Source organism: Spodoptera frugiperda, chromosome 13 (genome assembly GCF_023101765.2).
Source record: "Spodoptera frugiperda isolate SF20-4 chromosome 13, AGI-APGP_CSIRO_Sfru_2.0, whole genome shotgun sequence".
Classification (NCBI taxonomy): Eukaryota; Metazoa; Arthropoda; class Insecta; order Lepidoptera; family Noctuidae; genus Spodoptera; species Spodoptera frugiperda.
Window position 1 is genome coordinate 6917459 of NC_064224.1, and position 17780 is coordinate 6935238.

General features: G+C 36.5%; 3 protein-coding genes across 6 annotated transcripts; 1 reads left to right on the forward strand and 2 right to left on the reverse strand.

Annotated features, from left to right (window-relative positions):
- Nucleotides 1-5038: 5038 nt before the first annotated feature.
- Nucleotides 5039-7783, reverse strand: LOC118270522 (protein slit-like). The gene is made up of 2 exons (XM_035586126.2): nucleotides 7486-7783; nucleotides 5039-7097 (listed from the first exon to the last, which is right to left on the reverse strand). The coding sequence occupies exon 2, from the start codon at nucleotides 7093-7095 to the stop codon at nucleotides 5818-5820; it is 1278 nt and encodes a 425-aa protein (XP_035442019.2). The 5' UTR covers nucleotides 7096-7097; nucleotides 7486-7783; the 3' UTR covers nucleotides 5039-5817.
- A 2164-nt stretch (nucleotides 7784-9947) lies between these two features.
- Nucleotides 9948-11091, reverse strand: LOC118270557 (uncharacterized). The gene has a single exon (XM_035586172.2). The coding sequence runs from the start codon at nucleotides 10866-10868 to the stop codon at nucleotides 10011-10013; it is 858 nt and encodes a 285-aa protein (XP_035442065.2). The 5' UTR covers nucleotides 10869-11091; the 3' UTR covers nucleotides 9948-10010.
- A 3859-nt stretch (nucleotides 11092-14950) lies between these two features.
- LOC118270558 (uncharacterized) lies at nucleotides 14951-16399 on the forward strand. Of its 4 annotated transcripts, none has more exons than XM_035586173.2 (3): nucleotides 14951-15236; nucleotides 15327-15737; nucleotides 16015-16399. In XM_035586173.2, the coding sequence occupies exons 1-3, from the start codon at nucleotides 15021-15023 to the stop codon at nucleotides 16156-16158; spliced, it is 771 nt and encodes a 256-aa protein (XP_035442066.2). In that variant the 5' UTR covers nucleotides 14951-15020; the 3' UTR covers nucleotides 16159-16399. The 4 variants fall into 4 exon arrangements, with proteins under 4 accessions (XP_035442066.2, XP_035442068.2, XP_050553884.1 ...); XM_035586175.2 differs by having other exon boundaries at nucleotides 14951-15191; XM_050697927.1 differs by having other exon boundaries at nucleotides 14951-15191; nucleotides 16024-16399.
- Nucleotides 16400-17780: the final 1381 nt, after the last annotated feature.

Sequence of the window (17780 nt, forward strand, 5' to 3'; positions counted from 1 at the left end):
TGAATAATGAATGCAATATGTCCCATATATTTTTATTAATACAATATGTTCCATATACCTATTTTTATACATATTATTTACTGTCAACCAACATAACCCACAAAAAAGTGCAAATATCGAAAAATAACAGTTATCTACTGCAGAATTTTGAAATGCTGAAATGCTTCTATATGTGCTATCTCTATCATTTACAAAGAATTTATAGGGACAGAACTATATTTGAGAGCGTCTTATAATTGAGTGACGTTTGAGTATTTGAACATAAATGAAACAACACGTGATCGCATAATGGCAGGGTCGTGTTAAAACATGTATAAAATCACCTAACAAAACATGTATAACTGTACCTACTGTCATGAAGGACATGTATTGTCTACAGCTGAAGCAATTAAATTAAAAAAATAACGGGACACCGTCTCATATTCATATTTAATTATATTTTATTTCTTTAACGGTGAAAATTGTGACACTTGTTTTAATATAACAATATAATAATTATTATAAATTTCTTTCATTTTAAGTTTCATGTCAAATATATTCAGTTGGTGATCGCTTATTAATGAAGCCTGTATTTAATTATTTAATTTTACATCTGTTTTAGCCTTTATTTTCAGTCATGCTTGAAAAATAAAAATGGAGGCGATAATTATGTTAGGCATAACATCACGGCTACTCACAATGAACAAATGTTTATCTACCTTTTGCTAGTTATATCATTAGCTACTGTTATATATTTTGAATATGTATTGTAGAAATAATTTACCGTGTTAATAGAACAAATAGAAGCAAACTCAATATATTTCATAAACAAAAGACGATCTTAATAGGTAAGTTTCCAATCTTATAAGTGGCCAGCTTACTACAGATAATATAAATATGTATAACAGTTACCTACTATATTATTATGTTATGTATATTAATATGCAGCAAACTATGTGAAGCATTAGACTTAAAACTAAACTCCATGGCGCTCCTAAGAAATTTTAAACTTAATTTACTATCTAACGCCTTTCCAGATTTGGTATCACACTCAAGCAAGACCTCTGCAAAGATAATTGACCAGTACATAAGGCTATTTCATATAACGATCCACATAATAGACCATTGAAAAATACCGAAGAAAAAGTAAAAAAAAAATGTCGTAAGAAAAATTCTAAAAAGAAATACAGTCAACACCGACACTTCTCTTAGAAACCTGCACCTACTAATAGTTTAGTTGCGTAAAAACACATTAAAGAAATGTAGCGTTGCTAATTCAGTAGCTTAGTTAGTATTCAATATCCTGAAGCAATACTCGAATAAATTGCAGAATTATAACAAGAAAACTAGTTAGCTAACAAGATATTCTATGAATATTACACTCATTTTTACTTAGCACTAGCTACTGTCCCCAGCTTCGTATGTGCAGAAAAACTAATCGCTCTCCTAAGTACCACCTATCTGTAATCTGTTATATAATAAGCCTTCTCTTGATAAATCATTAAGTAATTGAGTATTATGAGAATGAATACGATTGTACCAATTAAGTGTCTATAAAGAAACAGAGCCTGAATAAGTTTTTTTCTTCTATGGGACAAGCCCGGCGACACTGAAACACTGAAGTTCGTCGCGTCTCAGGGACATCAATGACTGTCTTGGATCTCGCAACGAAATAAATCAAAAGATATTCTGAGAATCTAACTAAGTAGAAGAACTAAATAAGTTTACTTAACTTACAGGTTTTACTGTCGCCCTCAGAGACATTTAATGATTATTTAAACTATTCTTTAGTAACGATTTTGTATCGAAAACAATTGCTAAGGACTGGGTTAAGTGACCATTAAATGACTTACAGTGCGGCAGTGAATAGCACTGAAAAAATACGTTTTGTCTTAACTTACAGGTTTTAATAGCACTGGAAAAATACGTTTAGTGAAAAAACACCGCATCCACGTTAAGCTAGCGCGGACACGAAACCGCGGAAGTAGCCGCAAGATGGCCGCCTCTTCCTGTCTTTTTAACTTCCTTGCCAAATTGTGCCTTTTTATCACAGTTTTTTGGTATTTTTTTATTATTATCATCATGGCAACAATTAAGTCGGATGCGGCTCGTGCCACGTCAGCTGCACCGGTGCGCGTGCGCCTACTTTTGCTTTCTTTACGATTTCGCGGCCAATTTTCGCGTAGAAAGTGTCCATTATTGTTAGGTCTAAATGTAAACATCTGTGGTTATACAGCAGTTGTTTAGTATTGGGTAGATAGAGATAGATTGTTGTATCGTCACGCTTTTTATTCCAGAAGTGGTAGGTAAAGGTGCACATTACAACACGTAATGCCACTGTACACGCACTTTTCACCATTTATTTTATAAGGCCCATGTAATAGTGTAATAGGGGGGGGGGGGGTGTCTATTGCCTTACTGGGCACAATTCCAGACTCCGTGCTACTACTGAGACGATTAACCGAAAAAAGCCCAGCAATATTTTGCCTGGCCCGAGAATCGGACCATTTATTAAAGATAATAAAGATTGTATTAGGTATTGGTTTTAAGAGTAATGTCGCGAGGGTAACTGTTGGTGAAGTAGTAGCTTAGTCGTAGCGGAAGTCTGCAATTATTTATCAAGCATTTTTTTTTTCTATTTTCACTTAATATAAGTCAAGCAATTGCCTCGGAGCCAGAGGTGTTGTGTGACGGTTGCAGCTACCTATGTTAAGTAAATTATTATTATATGCCTAAATTATGCAAACCGTATATAATAACCAATGGGTTTCTGTCGAAATGTCCATTGATTTATTCGTAGTTTACACGATATCGGTCGATCGATATTCACTAATTAAATAACTGAACCAAGTCCCTATAATACCTATGTATATCGTGATCTATCAAAATTCTATAAATATTATTCGGAAGTCACCATGAAAGATTTTACTGTTATTTTACTTGAAAAAGACCTATTTATGTGACTCATTTATTGATTTACTCGCAGATATCATCGTGATCATCATCATCAGCTGAAAGCTTTAATGCCGGCCGATACGACAACTTCTAGCGATATGTTCATCCCTTAATACACCGGCATTACTTTATCTTTCTTTTTTTTAATTAATAATAGTCATAAATAAATTAAATCTAATTATGCACAGTAGCTCTTACAAAGTTATTTGCCTGTACTAAGATAAATTCTGTATCAGGCTGCTTGGCTTACTACTTAAAATAAGTACACAGTGGAAGAATCACAATTTGAGGCACTATGTTAGAAACAGCTTTTTAAATAAGCACATAGTTCACCTAATAAAAAGGAGTAAGTTACTATATCCAATGGACATCTGCAACTTTAGAGGTGGACTGCATGCACGGATGGCGCAGAGGCTGGGCAACTAGCTACTTCCATGCAAGGTGTAGCGGTTTCGATTCACGCAAGGTGCAACTCTTTGTATGATCCACAAATTGTTTTTTCGGGTCTGGGTGTCATGTGCATATGAAGTTGTATGTTTGTAAATACACAAACAACACAGTGAAAATCCGAGTGCGGAGGGCAACGTTTTAAAAATAGAGATGTCACTCGTGCAATCGGTAAACTTTATATTCACAACAATTATTTTAAAACAATACTCCTATAATTTTATCACCCAGCATCAATTTCATAGAGATCAAAATTTTGTAAAAAAAAAGCTGACTTTATAGGCATAATGTGATGTGCAGCCAAATGGCGCGGAACGCTGCAAGATTATAAAAAAAAAAACTTAAAAAAAAATGTTGCGATCTCGTGCCAGAGATAATTAATGCGTTTGAGGTATTTATTAGGAAAAAATGTTTTTTATTCTTTACCTGAGTTATCGAAATTCTATGTGTAAAGAACTACAGGTTGATTTTATAGGCTGTGATCAAATTCAGAATTTGTTGTGTTAGCTGTTTCTTCGAGTAGATAAAATGTGCGTAAAATTAAATGTTTCGATGAAATAGATTATAATCTTATGTTTGAAGAAGTTATTTAGATATAACTATCAGTTTTTTTATGTACTTTAAGCGTTTATGTAATGTTTTGACATTTTGTTTTTATTGTTTAAACTTTTAATGGTAACTCAACTGTCTGAAGTCTGAAGTAATTTAAAACATAAACAAATACATAAAAAGTACTATCATCCTCCTTTCTGTTCTTCCTTCTTCGTTAAGCCAAAATTTTGCTACGCAAATGGCCATCCAGTCTTTAATTAGGAAAATGAAACTAACATAAATAATCTCACTCCCTTGTCTCATTGAAGTAAACAGATACAGACATCTCCATCGGAGATCGTTCTTTGTTCCTACGTAGTACATAGGTCTATCTACCTAGGTACCGTATATGTATTTCCAGGTTTGCTAAAACAACATTTGGTAGAAAAGCGCATCACGCCGTATACCGCGGGCCCGTCACATACGCTAGCCGAATCTATCGGATGTGTAAACGCTAAAAAACATCGGACCCCGTGTTTTTTATCAAAACGTCAAAAGAAATTTTGTAGAAAAAAAAAACTACGATTTCGCAGATGTTGGTTTTATAAATTTCTTGCACGTGTTTTGATATTTTAGGGTCCCATCGTAATGATAGAGATCTCTTCCGCGTTAGTCTACCTATGTAGAATGATCCGGAGCTGCGGACTAGCGGGTTTACCGGGGCTCCGGCTCAAAAAGCAGGAGTAGGAACGGGGTGGTTTTTAGTCAGTAAGAGTCTGACACTTCCTCTCGCCTCGCCCACGGCGGGAGAAATCATTGGAACCTATGTATAATATCTAAAACTAATGTGTTTAGTACCTATATACAGTGTAGATAAATAAATTATGTTTAAAAATCAAGAACTAACAGCGTAGGTATAATATAATCGAAGTAACTACTTATGAAAATTGTTGCCAAATGCTAATCTAAAAAGAAATTAAAATCAAACATTTTTATCGCTTTTATTTTTATTCATAAATTGATTTTATTGAGATTCTCTTTCTTTCTCTCTCTTATTTAATTTATAATTAATTTATAATTAATTAAATGGAGAAATATACAAATAATATAAAAGAAATATACGCGAGTAAACCGTGATTTTTTTGTTAATTAAAAAAATCATTATTAAAAATAGATCCTAGTTAAAATGTACAAAATAAAAATACCTAGTTATAATGTCACAATCGTCTATATACCTACTAACAATAATAATTACATTTTTAATTCTACAGAACCCTCACTTAAGAAGGGTCGCGCATATTTTTTTCTGATCTCAAGTGTGTGGTTTCAAAATCTATGAAATTGACTTGAAACTATAAAAATGAGTTTAGTCTATTATACTCCATAGACGAATAGAAACCGATTAACCATAATGATGGCAGCAAAACATTGTTTATGATTATTAGTTCATTTGCCAAATTGAGTTTTTAAAATTAAAAATATATTAATTTCGAAGCAATTTTAGTTTTGAGCATTAGTGGAGTAATAGAGCTATAATTTCTTTTGGATATAAATTAAGTAAAAGTATGTTATATTGTTTTGAGTATTAAGGTTACTACTTAATTTAGACTACCTGTAAAGGCCGTTTCACTCTTTATTACATAGCGCATACTTGTGGGGAAGTGTAGTCATAAATGTACACTTCTGCCTGCAAATTCTTACAATAACTACCTTAATTGAGTGAAACAAAACAAAAATTAACTAAAACTAAAACATGAAACTTCAGTCTTAAATCAGAGACATCTTACGGTAAAACCAAGAACTAGTGAACTTATGTTTACATTATAAAATAACAGATGTCGCTGGTCCCGCGCGTGAAAAGATTTCTAACAATTTAGTTCTTTCCATATTTCATAGATGGCGTTATTATTTCTTTTTCTGTTGTTTAAAATACTTCCTTTTAGCTTCATTGAACATTTCAATATACAAGTCGTTTACACTTTCCTGGCGTTTGCAAGAAAATTCAGAGGTTGAAACACAAACTGGACGTTTTCCATCATATTTTCCACTGTTGTATTCAATTCCAAGTCTTTTGACTTCTTTCAACAAGTCGTTGAGACAAGCACATTGCCATGGATTCGGGTCAAACAGTAATTTCTTTATTTTCCCTCCTGAGTTCCTCAGTTCAAGACAAAAGTTATCTTGTAAGTATGTCACTTTGTTGTTTGCTATATTTAAATTTTTCAAAGGAATCCCTCTAAAAGCGTTTACGGGGACATTTTGCAGTTGATTTCCATATAAGTCTATTGTAATCAACTTCGGCAAATTTTTGAATAGGTTATCTGGTATAACTGCTATCTTGTTATTTTTCAAGTCCACTTTCTGAAGACGTTTTAGTGGCGACAGTATATTGGGGTTGATGGTCTCAATCAAATTAGCTGTTAAATCCAATTGTTGCAAGTTTTCCAGGTTAACAAAAGAAGCAGCGTTATCAAGACTAGTTATTTGATTTGTGGATAAAATCAAATGTTTCATTGTTCTCAAATTAGCCGTAGTTGCAAAGATTGGAACTTTGCTTAAGAAACACCTGTCCAAGTTTAAAGTCTCTAGAGATTGAAAAGCATGTAACAAATTCTCAGGCGAGTCTTCCATATTGTTTCTTGAAAAATCCATATATGTTATATGTGGGCTCTGGTCAAATATATAAGGATTAAGATCTTTGCCTAGAAAAGCATTGCTTGACAGGTCTACAAACTTCAGCTTGGGAAGAGTATCAAATATTCCCAACTCTAACTTATTAATTCTGTTTCCTTTCAAATCTATGAGGTCTAGGTTTGTGATCTGGTCGAATAGTCCAAGAGGAAATTCTGTAAGTTGATTGTAGGAGAGATTTAAGTACGTTAGCTTTTTAGGTTCATCTATAACACCAAGTTTTAAGCTCTGTATCTTGTTCATAGATAAGTCTAGATACGTCAACGAATTGAGATCATTGAACGATTCGTATTCAACGCTTGTAATTCTACAGTCTCTTAGAGTTATTCCTGTTGTTCTGTTATTATCAGACACAAGGCCTCTCACTAGTTCGTAATCTGAGCTCCCGGCTACGCAGACAACGTTATCTGCAAACGTTTTGCATTTTGGCTTTGCTTCAACGAGAGCTAATATTGATAGCATGACGACTACAGCAGCTTTATTCGCAGCCATATCTGAAATCACAGATGTTTTGTCTGTTAAAACATTGTTATGTACTCTTGATTATGAAATGTATCAGCGTTTTGATTAGGTTACAGTATTACTGCGTCAATTGTTTTTATCGTTTGTTATTTTATGAGTAATATCTGTGTGTAAGTTAGGTTAGTTAGGTTCAATGTCAATTTAAATAAATATAACAATGCACCTATACCTTATATAGTTACGACAATCAAAATTATTTTGCACATTATTATGTCATATACAAAATTGGCAAATACAGTACCTACATAAGTATTTGGATAGAGAAACGATGCAATGCAATGGTGTAAAGTAGGCAAATTAGCTACTTTAAATGTAAAACTAATGTTAAAAATAATAATAGTAATACGAATCACAAATTACCTGCTAAAACTGAAGTCAGTCCAAGACACAAACGATCAATGCAAAGTCACTCGACACAAAAGGTTATCATAGTACCACTAACCACAACACTTTAATTTATAAATATCATTTGTAAATACTTCAAAATAAATCACTCTTTATAAAATTCTGTGTAAATAAACGGCTCGCGTGTTGCAAAGCCGGTTTTCTGAAGCAAAGTGAAGTAAAACTCTTGTCATACAAACGTTTGCGATATTATTTTGTGGTTTGGATTTTCCTCATTTCATTCAACCGTTCTGTTAGCAGGAATCTTCAATTAGCAATCGAAATATGTTAAGTACTTACTTACGTACATTCATTTCGTTCATGAGATTGTGATATTAAAATATTTGAGTAACTAGTTTGGACCGCGAATCAAACTGGTTTTGACCGGTTTGTTTTGATTTTTTTGTTTATGTTTTATGTTCTGTTTTGTTTTGATTACTGCTTTCGTCGTTAATGGAGAACTAACTATAATCTTTTTGATGTCTTCTAAGTTTTAAGATTGTAGTACTATAATGTGACCTTCATCTAAAACCACGTGTTAGTTTCATTTCAATATCATGAGAATGCAAGTTTTTATGTTAACTGTCATACTCAGAATCATTTAATGGTTATTTAATTTTAAGTCACTCCTTAACAGTTGTTTTCGTAACGAAATCGTTACTAAGGAATCATTTAAGTAACTATTAAAGGTAGGTTTAGGTAAATGAAAATCAATGTTACACCTGCGACTCGCCGTAAAATATAAGCCATATTATCTGTAGAAGAAAAACCAGATATAAAATAAATAAATTAAAAAAATTAAAAAACCCGACTGCATAAAAAACACTTTAAATAAAAACTGAAAAGTAAAAAACAAGCTTAGTCTAAAAGTGTAGATAGCAATGCTATTACCACAAAACTAAATAATTTCATAATCAATACACAAAAAATAATACTTAATAATAACCCTTCCTTGGCAGTCGGGTAAAAACATAAATAAGTGACAAAAAATATGTCAAACCTCCAGTAATTTATTGAGACGCGTTTGCTATAAAAAACAAAAATTCCCGAAGTGTTAATTAGTTGGGTATTTCACATATACCGTTAGGTGAGTTTTGTCGTATCCAGTTTACAACTAAAATAGATATGAACGGGGACTTAATACACGTTCACAATAGTAACACTAAAAATAGTATAGTGACGTCATAGGAATCAGTTATTCCCCTAGTTACTAGGGCTGATCTATAGGTATTTATTCTAATTTATATGAAAACATTACGTGGCATGTGGCTACTCTTTCCAGGATTAAAGGGCATTTTTTTTTTGAGGGGGGAACATCATCTTTCATTACTCTTCTTGCCCTGGGCGAGGCGAGAGGGAGTGTCAGACTCTTACTGACTAAAAACCACCCCGTTCCTACTCCTGCTTTTAAAACCGGAGCCCCGGTAAACCCACTAGGTAGTCCGCAGCTCCGGATCAGGCATCAGCCCTACTGGGCCCCATCTGTGATGGTCTGATCGGCTCTTTGAGGCGCGCGCGAGGATTATTATTTTGTTTAAATTTTTTTATGGTACTTATAATCTGGTAAACGAGTAGTGGTAAGCAATCGCCGCCCCTCGAAACACAAGAGACGTTACGGCGTTGCCGGCCTTTTCAGGGATTAGGAATTTAATGGTTATTGGGAAATCAGGGATTGGGAAGATTGGCAAGGGTGGTTATTATGATTACTATGAAAGGCATTTCGCCTGTAGATATCGTTATAGTATTAGTATTGAGTTGACCATTATCTATCATAAAAAAATTAAAAACATTCCCACAAAAATAAACATAACACTGACAAATAAAACACCTAAAAAGAAACTGAACATAGTTCTGTCCACGATTAAGAGATGGCGTTGTTCTCAAACACGTAGAACGTGAGCTTGAAAGGAACTACTACATCATAATAAGTGAATATGTAAATTCGTCATCGTTAAGTATGCTGGGCTCCCACTCACGCCTACCCATCTCTGCTCATTAACACTGCTTAACCTTGACTTATTTAATCAACAGCTACTTGCAATGTGGTATGTTGATCTTAAAATCGAACTTAGCTGATCAATGTCATTAAAATACTGAGATATGAGTTTATAACAGACAAATAGTAAAAGAAAGGTTGTCAATTCATCAGAATATGATTAAAAATACAAAGGAATAAAAGTCAATAAATTACATCATACGACATTAATGAATAAATAGACATAACTCTAAAATGTCTTTTGAGCAAAATCTTCTTAGTTTCAAGAGATAAGTAACTAGGTATTTCAAATATTTACGCTTTGGCTACCTGCCAAAGGAAACATCCTTAGGAAAATTACTTAGAATTCATTATACAAAAGTACTACGCATCTACACACATCGTCGTCTACTGATGTTATTATATCTACACTAAACTATTTTAACGAAATAAAACACCAGGAACCACAAAGATTAATTTATTAATGACTAATGGTATTAACATTTCTTATACATACATTCCTAGATTACTCATTCTTAAGTGCATCACTATCGGTTTTCTCACTTTCAACTCGATCGTTACTCGATTCCACTCTCAAGTCCACTGTATCCTCACCTTTCTCAATCAATTCAGAATCTTGCATCTCAGAGACATTAAAATCTGATGTGTCTTTCAAATCACCACTTCTAGTGCTGTCTTCAATATTTTCACTCACATTTCTTGTTATATCCAATTCACTTTTCAATCTCTGTATCGCTTGAACGACTTCGTTTTGGAAATTCATGTTCAGTTTGTACAACTGTTCCGAATGCTCCTTCTCTCTTCTCAATTCATTCTTCGTGTGTGTGTCCTTATATTTGTCGAACTCTGTCATAATTCTCACTTTAGACTCGTACGTGTGTTGTACCATCGAGACTAGAGCAAATAGTTTCTCTATTACTTTGTCCTTCACCGCTTTTGATATGTTTGGGTCCGATTCTAGATCCGTTTTTGCGTCTAAAGCTAAATCGTTAGCTGATGATGGGAACCCAAGCAATGATTTGGAGCCATTTGATCCGTTTGACTTCGGTGGTGTTGGGCTTTTAGTTATCGGTCTAGCATTAGGCGTACTTGTAGTCGTGTTTGTGTTCCTGTTCTTTGAAGTAAAGGCACCATGGGAAACCACTTCAGTAAACACACCAGAACTTGGTTTGTTTGACTGGTACTCCGCTGTCTTCTTCGTCACCTTCTGCATCAGCTCATTCTGCTTCTCCTTCTGTTTTTCGAAAGTACTCTTCTCGATGACTTCCTCGTGCACTATCTTGATGTCTTCCTGAGTTTCTTTGCCTTTCTGAAACGGGCTTCCAGTTCGCTTGGTGAAATTGGTCACGGTTAGCTTAGACATGTCTGTTGTGTCTATATAAGGTATGTGTATAGATATGGCGATGAAAATTCGTATCACTGAACTGGATTTTCTCACAAACGCTTGTGTCCAGTTTGCTGACGAGCATGGCACTAAGCGCGCGGTCACATTGTGTCGGTGCGGTGTGGCAGGCCGCGGCCGCCGCTCCAAGTGTGGGCTTCGCTCCTTAGTTTTGGTTTGTCAGCGCTTCCTAGGCGTGGCAATGAATTTATTATAAGCAGTATTGATTGGCTAGCGTGGGTCTTAATGCAGTTTGCATTGTAATGTTGACATTAACTACGTTTTAGCAAACGTCTGAGATGATAACGGTTCTGTTTTATTGGATTACTTGATGTTTGTCTAAGGATTTTTTGGGAGGATTGCTCGTCACTGCGGTTTAGGTTTTGGAGGTCGAATATTATCAAAATGAATCATTAAAGCTGGCTCTCGCAATATATGTTTCCATTTTGGCCTATAATCTAATCACATCGCAATTTATAAGAATGTGGTCAACAAATTAATGCAAGTATGACAGCTTTGCCTAACCTGAACAATACATTTCCAAAAGACAGACTAGTTCTTCAAATGAGAGTCTCCCTACGACGATCCAATTTATGAGCCAGCAAGGACCAAAGCTTTTTAAAAAATACAATTACTAAAAAGCAGGTCAAATAGTTCTGACTGTACAAGTACCTACTTAAAAGTTATCTAACATACCGAACCACCTACACATAGTTAGATGAAGGTAAGAATTATTTCAATTATGTCATAACTTAACGCCGCCAATACGAATGTCAATAGCAGACGGTGACCTAACAGAGTAAACTGAATAAATTATGGTCAGATGAAGGAACAAAACCACACCGAGGTCGTTCACACTTTCAAATTACTTTAGTTTTCCTTATTATTAATAGCTTCTGATAACGGCTTCAACCGCGTTCCTGTGGGATAAAAATTAGTCTTACGCGTATGTATTATGCTGGACCATGATAATACAAAATAAATAAATACCTAAATGACAATAAACATACAGGCAGACTAAGTCACAAACGTTCGCATTTATTTCCTACTACATAGTAAGAATGAGGAAAGTCTTTACCTTAAATTTTCAATTTAAAAAGATTATATACCAGTTTCTAAAACAGGCGAAATAGTGATTATAATTAGTAGAAGTTATTTAGATAGGTGGTGGAGGCTCAAGACGCTCGCTTCTCATGCGTGAGGGTGCGGGTCCGAAATGCTTAATGCTCAAACTTTCTTCGTGTGAGAAGAGGCGTTTGCCGATGCTGATGCTGACCACGATCCTCAGATATGAGGGACTGATTGGAGAGCCTGTAAGAGCTATAAGGGTGTAACAAATGTATCCCACTCTGCCATACAGCATAAAGAGGTACTTAGTGCTCCAATAAAGTACTTACTATCTACTACTATTGCTATTTACATCCAATCGATATCGCCTATCTGTACTCGATTGCAATGCATCGCATACCTAGGACATTAGATGTTATCAGGTTCGTGGTAGGAATATCTGTGTCCTTACGATTTTCAAGTAGGTAACTGGTGTAAACGTTGGTCGTATGGTCGTACCTACGTAAGTTCATTCCCGATTTTGTCAAAGCATTAGTTCATGCAATGCAAATAAATAGTTCATTTCGATTTAAAAAAAAAATGTTTCAGTAATATTTGAAGCATTGACACTATGATTTTTGCCTGTGTAGTGGTTGCGTTTACAAACATAAAATTTAACATACAAATGACACCCAGACCCGAAACAACAATTTGTGGATCACACAAAGACTTGCTTCTTGTGGTAATTGGACGACTCTTCCTTTTCCACGGCAGCCAGTTGTCCAGCCACGGCGTTAACCTAGCAGTCGAACAGCGCAGTCGTTGAATATGGGGGAGCCCAGAATATTTTGCCCAACCGGAGAATCGGACCAGAGATTCACAGTCGTACTATAGCTACCACTTCACCCATGAAGCAGCAACAACAGTAGACTACCAAACCAAAGCATAAACTACGAAACTCTTTGAACAGCAGCCTGTTTTAAACGTTTTAAACTATTGAATTTCATCACATGAAAATTTTTGTAACTCATTAATAATAAATTAATAGTTTCGTATCACTTTCACCAGGCGGAACCATGTGACGAAAATGGTAACCCCATTGGTATTCAGTGTTGCCACACAACGCCGGATCAATAATAATTGGATATCGCCCGTTAACTTGTTGCTAAGTATTTGTGTCACTTATAGAATTTACGTTCCTTACATTTTTTATTGGATTTTGGAGTTGTGCTATTTCAATTAAATTGGGACTCTACCTATCACTGTTTGATGTGCTATAATTTTTGGGGAGCCCTCCGAAAACGTTTCATCTACGTTAACCGCCACGCTTACTGGAGTTTTTTTTTTATGTTATAAACCGGTAAACGAGCTGATTCATCAATTGATGATAAGTAATCTCCGCCGTCTATGGACACCCGAAACACAAAAGGCGTGACAAGTGCGTTGCCGGTATTCTGAGGTTAGGAATTTAAGGGTTATTGTGGAATCGGGGATTGGAAGGATTGGGTAGGGTTATTAGGCCTCCGGTAACCTCACTCACACAATGAAACACAACGCAAACGTTGTTTTACGTCGGTTTTCTGTGAGGCCGTGGTATTACTCCGGTCGAGCCGGCCCATTCGTGCCGAAGCATGGCTTCCAACACTTGATTAAGTTGCGCAAAATACTAATTAACACCACAAAATTTCCAGTTCAGAAAGTTTACTTCCAAAGACAGTTATAGTTAGTAGTTTATGAATAAAACGAATGATGCCACTACGTCTGGACATCACGTCACCGGCGTTAGACCTAAGCCATTGAAATCCGTGTGAGTCACATAACATAAGACACAGGAGTACCTACATGTGTAACGCAGTGTTTGATATGACCCTCTTACTGGGCTCGTAATAGCTGTGAACAAGATAGTTTCTTGCTCGTTATTCTCCATAGGAATCTACACATGGGACGAGCAAATATTTTCACCAGAGGGCTGACCATATTTGCTTTGACGTTCAAAAGTGCCTTCATGGTCTATCTGAAATAAATAATTTTGACTTTGAATATTTTTAGGAATTTTCTACTATTAAGGAAATGTATTTAACCTCGTATACATACAGAGTAAAAACAGGGAAAACACGTACATAATATTTTGGAATTAAATAAAATAAACCTTCTATTTTACCCCCATCTTAATGTTTGACAGCAAGCACATTTAGGCAGTCACACTAACTTTTAAGTAGTTACGACTAATTGCGATATTAATTACTAAATACGAAGGATTGGAACAGGGTTTGATGGTCTGGAATAACAGCTACGTTTTTATCCCATGGCAAAAGTTACTATCTAATAAATGGAGAATACCAAAAAACAACCAAAACACGAGCATTTCACTTTTTATAGAATTTCACTTTCAAAGTCAAATACCAATTCTGCATGACAACGAGTTACGAGACCATGGAGACATGAGTGCTTCCAAAGCTTTCAGGTGTAACCAGGCACAAACATACAAGTGTATGATATTTCAGGTCATAAACCTTGCCACTCTGCAACAAACAGCTGATCCGAGGAGCAACAATGTCATTATCTCCTAGACGGACAAGTTCAATGATATCAACTTAAACACTATTACGTATGCAAAGACGCGCGTGCGCGCATCTGCTCCTCCATATCAAACACCTCACTACTTCACCAATCACCTCTCTCGCTCACACCCACCACACCACCCATAAGACAAAAAGAAACACATGAACTGGATCATGAGCCACCAATTCAGGGTACGGTGTCACAAACAACAGAAAAGGCGCTTCATACAAACGACAATGATTCTAAAACGGACGATAAGCGACTGACAATGATACGACTTAGGACGTTTTGTATTCCATATCTCGAGGAGGATTCGTATCAGATAGCTTTCCCTTACACTTGGGTCCCCTCCGTGCCAGAAGGTCGCATGTGCACGCGCGCTCGTACGTTGGAACACAATGCCTACCGGAACTGCACACTATGTGCTGAATTTGAAATAGCTGTATAAAAACAGCTGGCTCCTTGTCGAAACTATCACAATCAATCCAACCACCGTTCAGTGTACATCACGAGGAGCACAGCAACATGGTGTCCAGTAAAGTAGTGTGCTTGTTGGCCCTGGCCCTATTCGGGAGCGCAGCTGCCCAGCCTGCCAAGGACGCCTTCTGGAAGGGCACCCCCATGGATGGCATGGTGGAGGAGATGAGATCTGGCTGCGCTGAAGGATCCGACCCCACCGCCTGCATCAAATACAAGGTCATGTCGTTATTGGACTCCATTTTCAAGAAGGACACCTTCCAGGTATCCGACATTCGGTTTCACGGAAATAATTCAAAGATTCCACTTTCCAAGTAATCGAAAGTTTAACATGTTTAATTGTTTTCTCTTCAGATCTCCGACGCCGTCGAGGTGACTAAGAATGGTGCAGCCAACGATGTCAGTGCTCGCTCTAATGGCGATTTCTTCGACAGCATTGAGAACTTCATCCAGTCCCACGATGTTACCTTCAAGCTGCCAATCGTCGACACTCAGATCACTGTCAGCCCCAGGAACCTCGACAATGATGAGCTGTCCCTGAACGTTAAGTTCAACAAGGAGGGTGCCCGCGCCGTCGGAGAGGCCCGCAAGGCCAAGCTCAAGAAGATCATCGTCCCCATCCTGGTGTTCATCCTCCTCAAGGCCATGACCCTCATCCCTCTCGCCATCGGTGTCCTCGGTCTGAAGGCCTGGAACGCTCTGCAACTGTCCTTCTTCTCCTTCGTGGTCTCCGTCGCGCTGGCCATCTTCCAGCTCTGCAAGAAGGTGAGTTGAACTCCACAGTGAATTAGATCAAGTAAAGTTCACTCATTAGTTATCACAAAACCTTTAAAATTGCACTGTCTTATTTTGAAAAGCACAGCACTTTCGAAAACCTTTGCACCTGGCACGATATTTGAGATCTATTGGCACCGTTTGAACTAATGAGCACGATTAACTTTACATTTCTAACTGACGCTGAGCTTAACTTGGTTAAGCGACGTGTTGTTTTGCGTACTAACCGTCTTTCGCAACTTTACTATCCATAAGCCTAACATTGTAGTTTACCCAGATTGCGGCGGACAACTCGCATCCCCAGATCGCTGCCCACGGCCCCTGGGACGCCGCGTACGCCGCCACCCGCCGCAGGAGAGACGCCGAACCCCAGGAGCTGGCCCAGGAACTCGCCTACAACGCTTACCACTAAGATATCCGACCACCCCAACCCAACGACCTATATCCGACCCCTATTTAGTGCGCTGTTGTCCAACAGTTCACAGATGGGCCCGATAACATAGACCAAATAAAATGATTTCGTCGAGAAATCGAGATCGTGTAAATACTATGTAATGCAACTTATTTATTAAAATATTGTGCTTGAGAGCGTGTGATTGTGATGTATGACTGATGTTATTTATTTATATTGATAATAAATCTTTGAAGAATTATATTATTATTTCATTTACTACCTCTTGTCGTTAAGTTCAATAAAGATTTAAAAATGCCAATTCAATTAATTTACCTGACAATGTAGAATTCTTAATAATAAAATTACAACTGAAAAAATGCAACACATTTAACTTTAAATACAACTACTGAATGGAATAGTCCAGCTCATGAAATGACATATGACACCAAACAAGACAAAGTATAAAATAATGTTGAAAGTACATAAGTCGCTCTATGCATTATACAACAGTAACTAAATAACAACTCAGTATTTTTAGCATCAAACAGTGACGACACAACATTAATTCGTACACACAAATTACCCCTAATTGAAGAAAGGCGCACCATTCAATCAAGTATCGATTATCGCGTCGATCCATCTAATGTAAAAAAAAAAAAATAGGCCAAACTCGTTTTGAGCACCCTTAAAGTACCAAACCTATAAACTAACACCTCACACGATGAACGAAACAATTCAAACTATGTAGGTTGATAAAATAAGGACGAATAAAATACTTTCTCTAAAAGGGAAGAAAATTCGATACGAGATGGCATTTGAAAACACATTAGTTTTCCATGCAAGTGCCAATCGCTTTCTACCGACACTCCTGCGCATCATTGATGGAGCTCACGTAGGAGATACTACAGCCATCACGTGCCACGTTTTACTTAGATCCGATGACGGATTTAATTCGGTGGATTGATGGTTTATAGGTATTTGTGTTTAGACATCGAAATGATGAGTGATGTATATAGGTAGTCAGTTATCCCTGAAGGGTTTTGAACTGGTACACCCACTTTTACACAGTTATTTTTTTTAATCCCATATAAAATAGGGTGTAAAATAGTGCCATATACTCCCAGACTTTTCAAAGAACTGATTTTGTTCGGTTCGGTAGGCACGCTCCTGGCCAACTAATAACTTAAACTAAAATCCATTAACTTCAACAATTTTTCTTTCAGGATTGAATTTTGTACTGTGGTCTTTGAACAAAGCAGTACATTTGTCTTGGAGGTAAGAGCAAGGCGCTGCTACACTTACGTTTTGCACCCGGTTGCTTAGCCATTGGGATAACCGTATTGCATTATACTTTTACCTTCCTTCATAACTAGGGTAACAATTAACACCGCCACTGCCACTATTAAAAATCTACTGAACTTATTTTTTGATCGCGTAAATCACATCAAAATCCATGGAATCGTTGTGCGTCAAATCTATCTACTCCAGAAAACATTGGAATTTGAAAACATAAATCACGATATAATTTCCAAAATACTGCTTACCGACTTTGCTAAAACGAAGAGGGTCGCATTTGGACTTAGGTTTAAGGATATCGTGAAAAGCAGGTCAGAATGTTTCTTCTACTTATACGCCAGTTA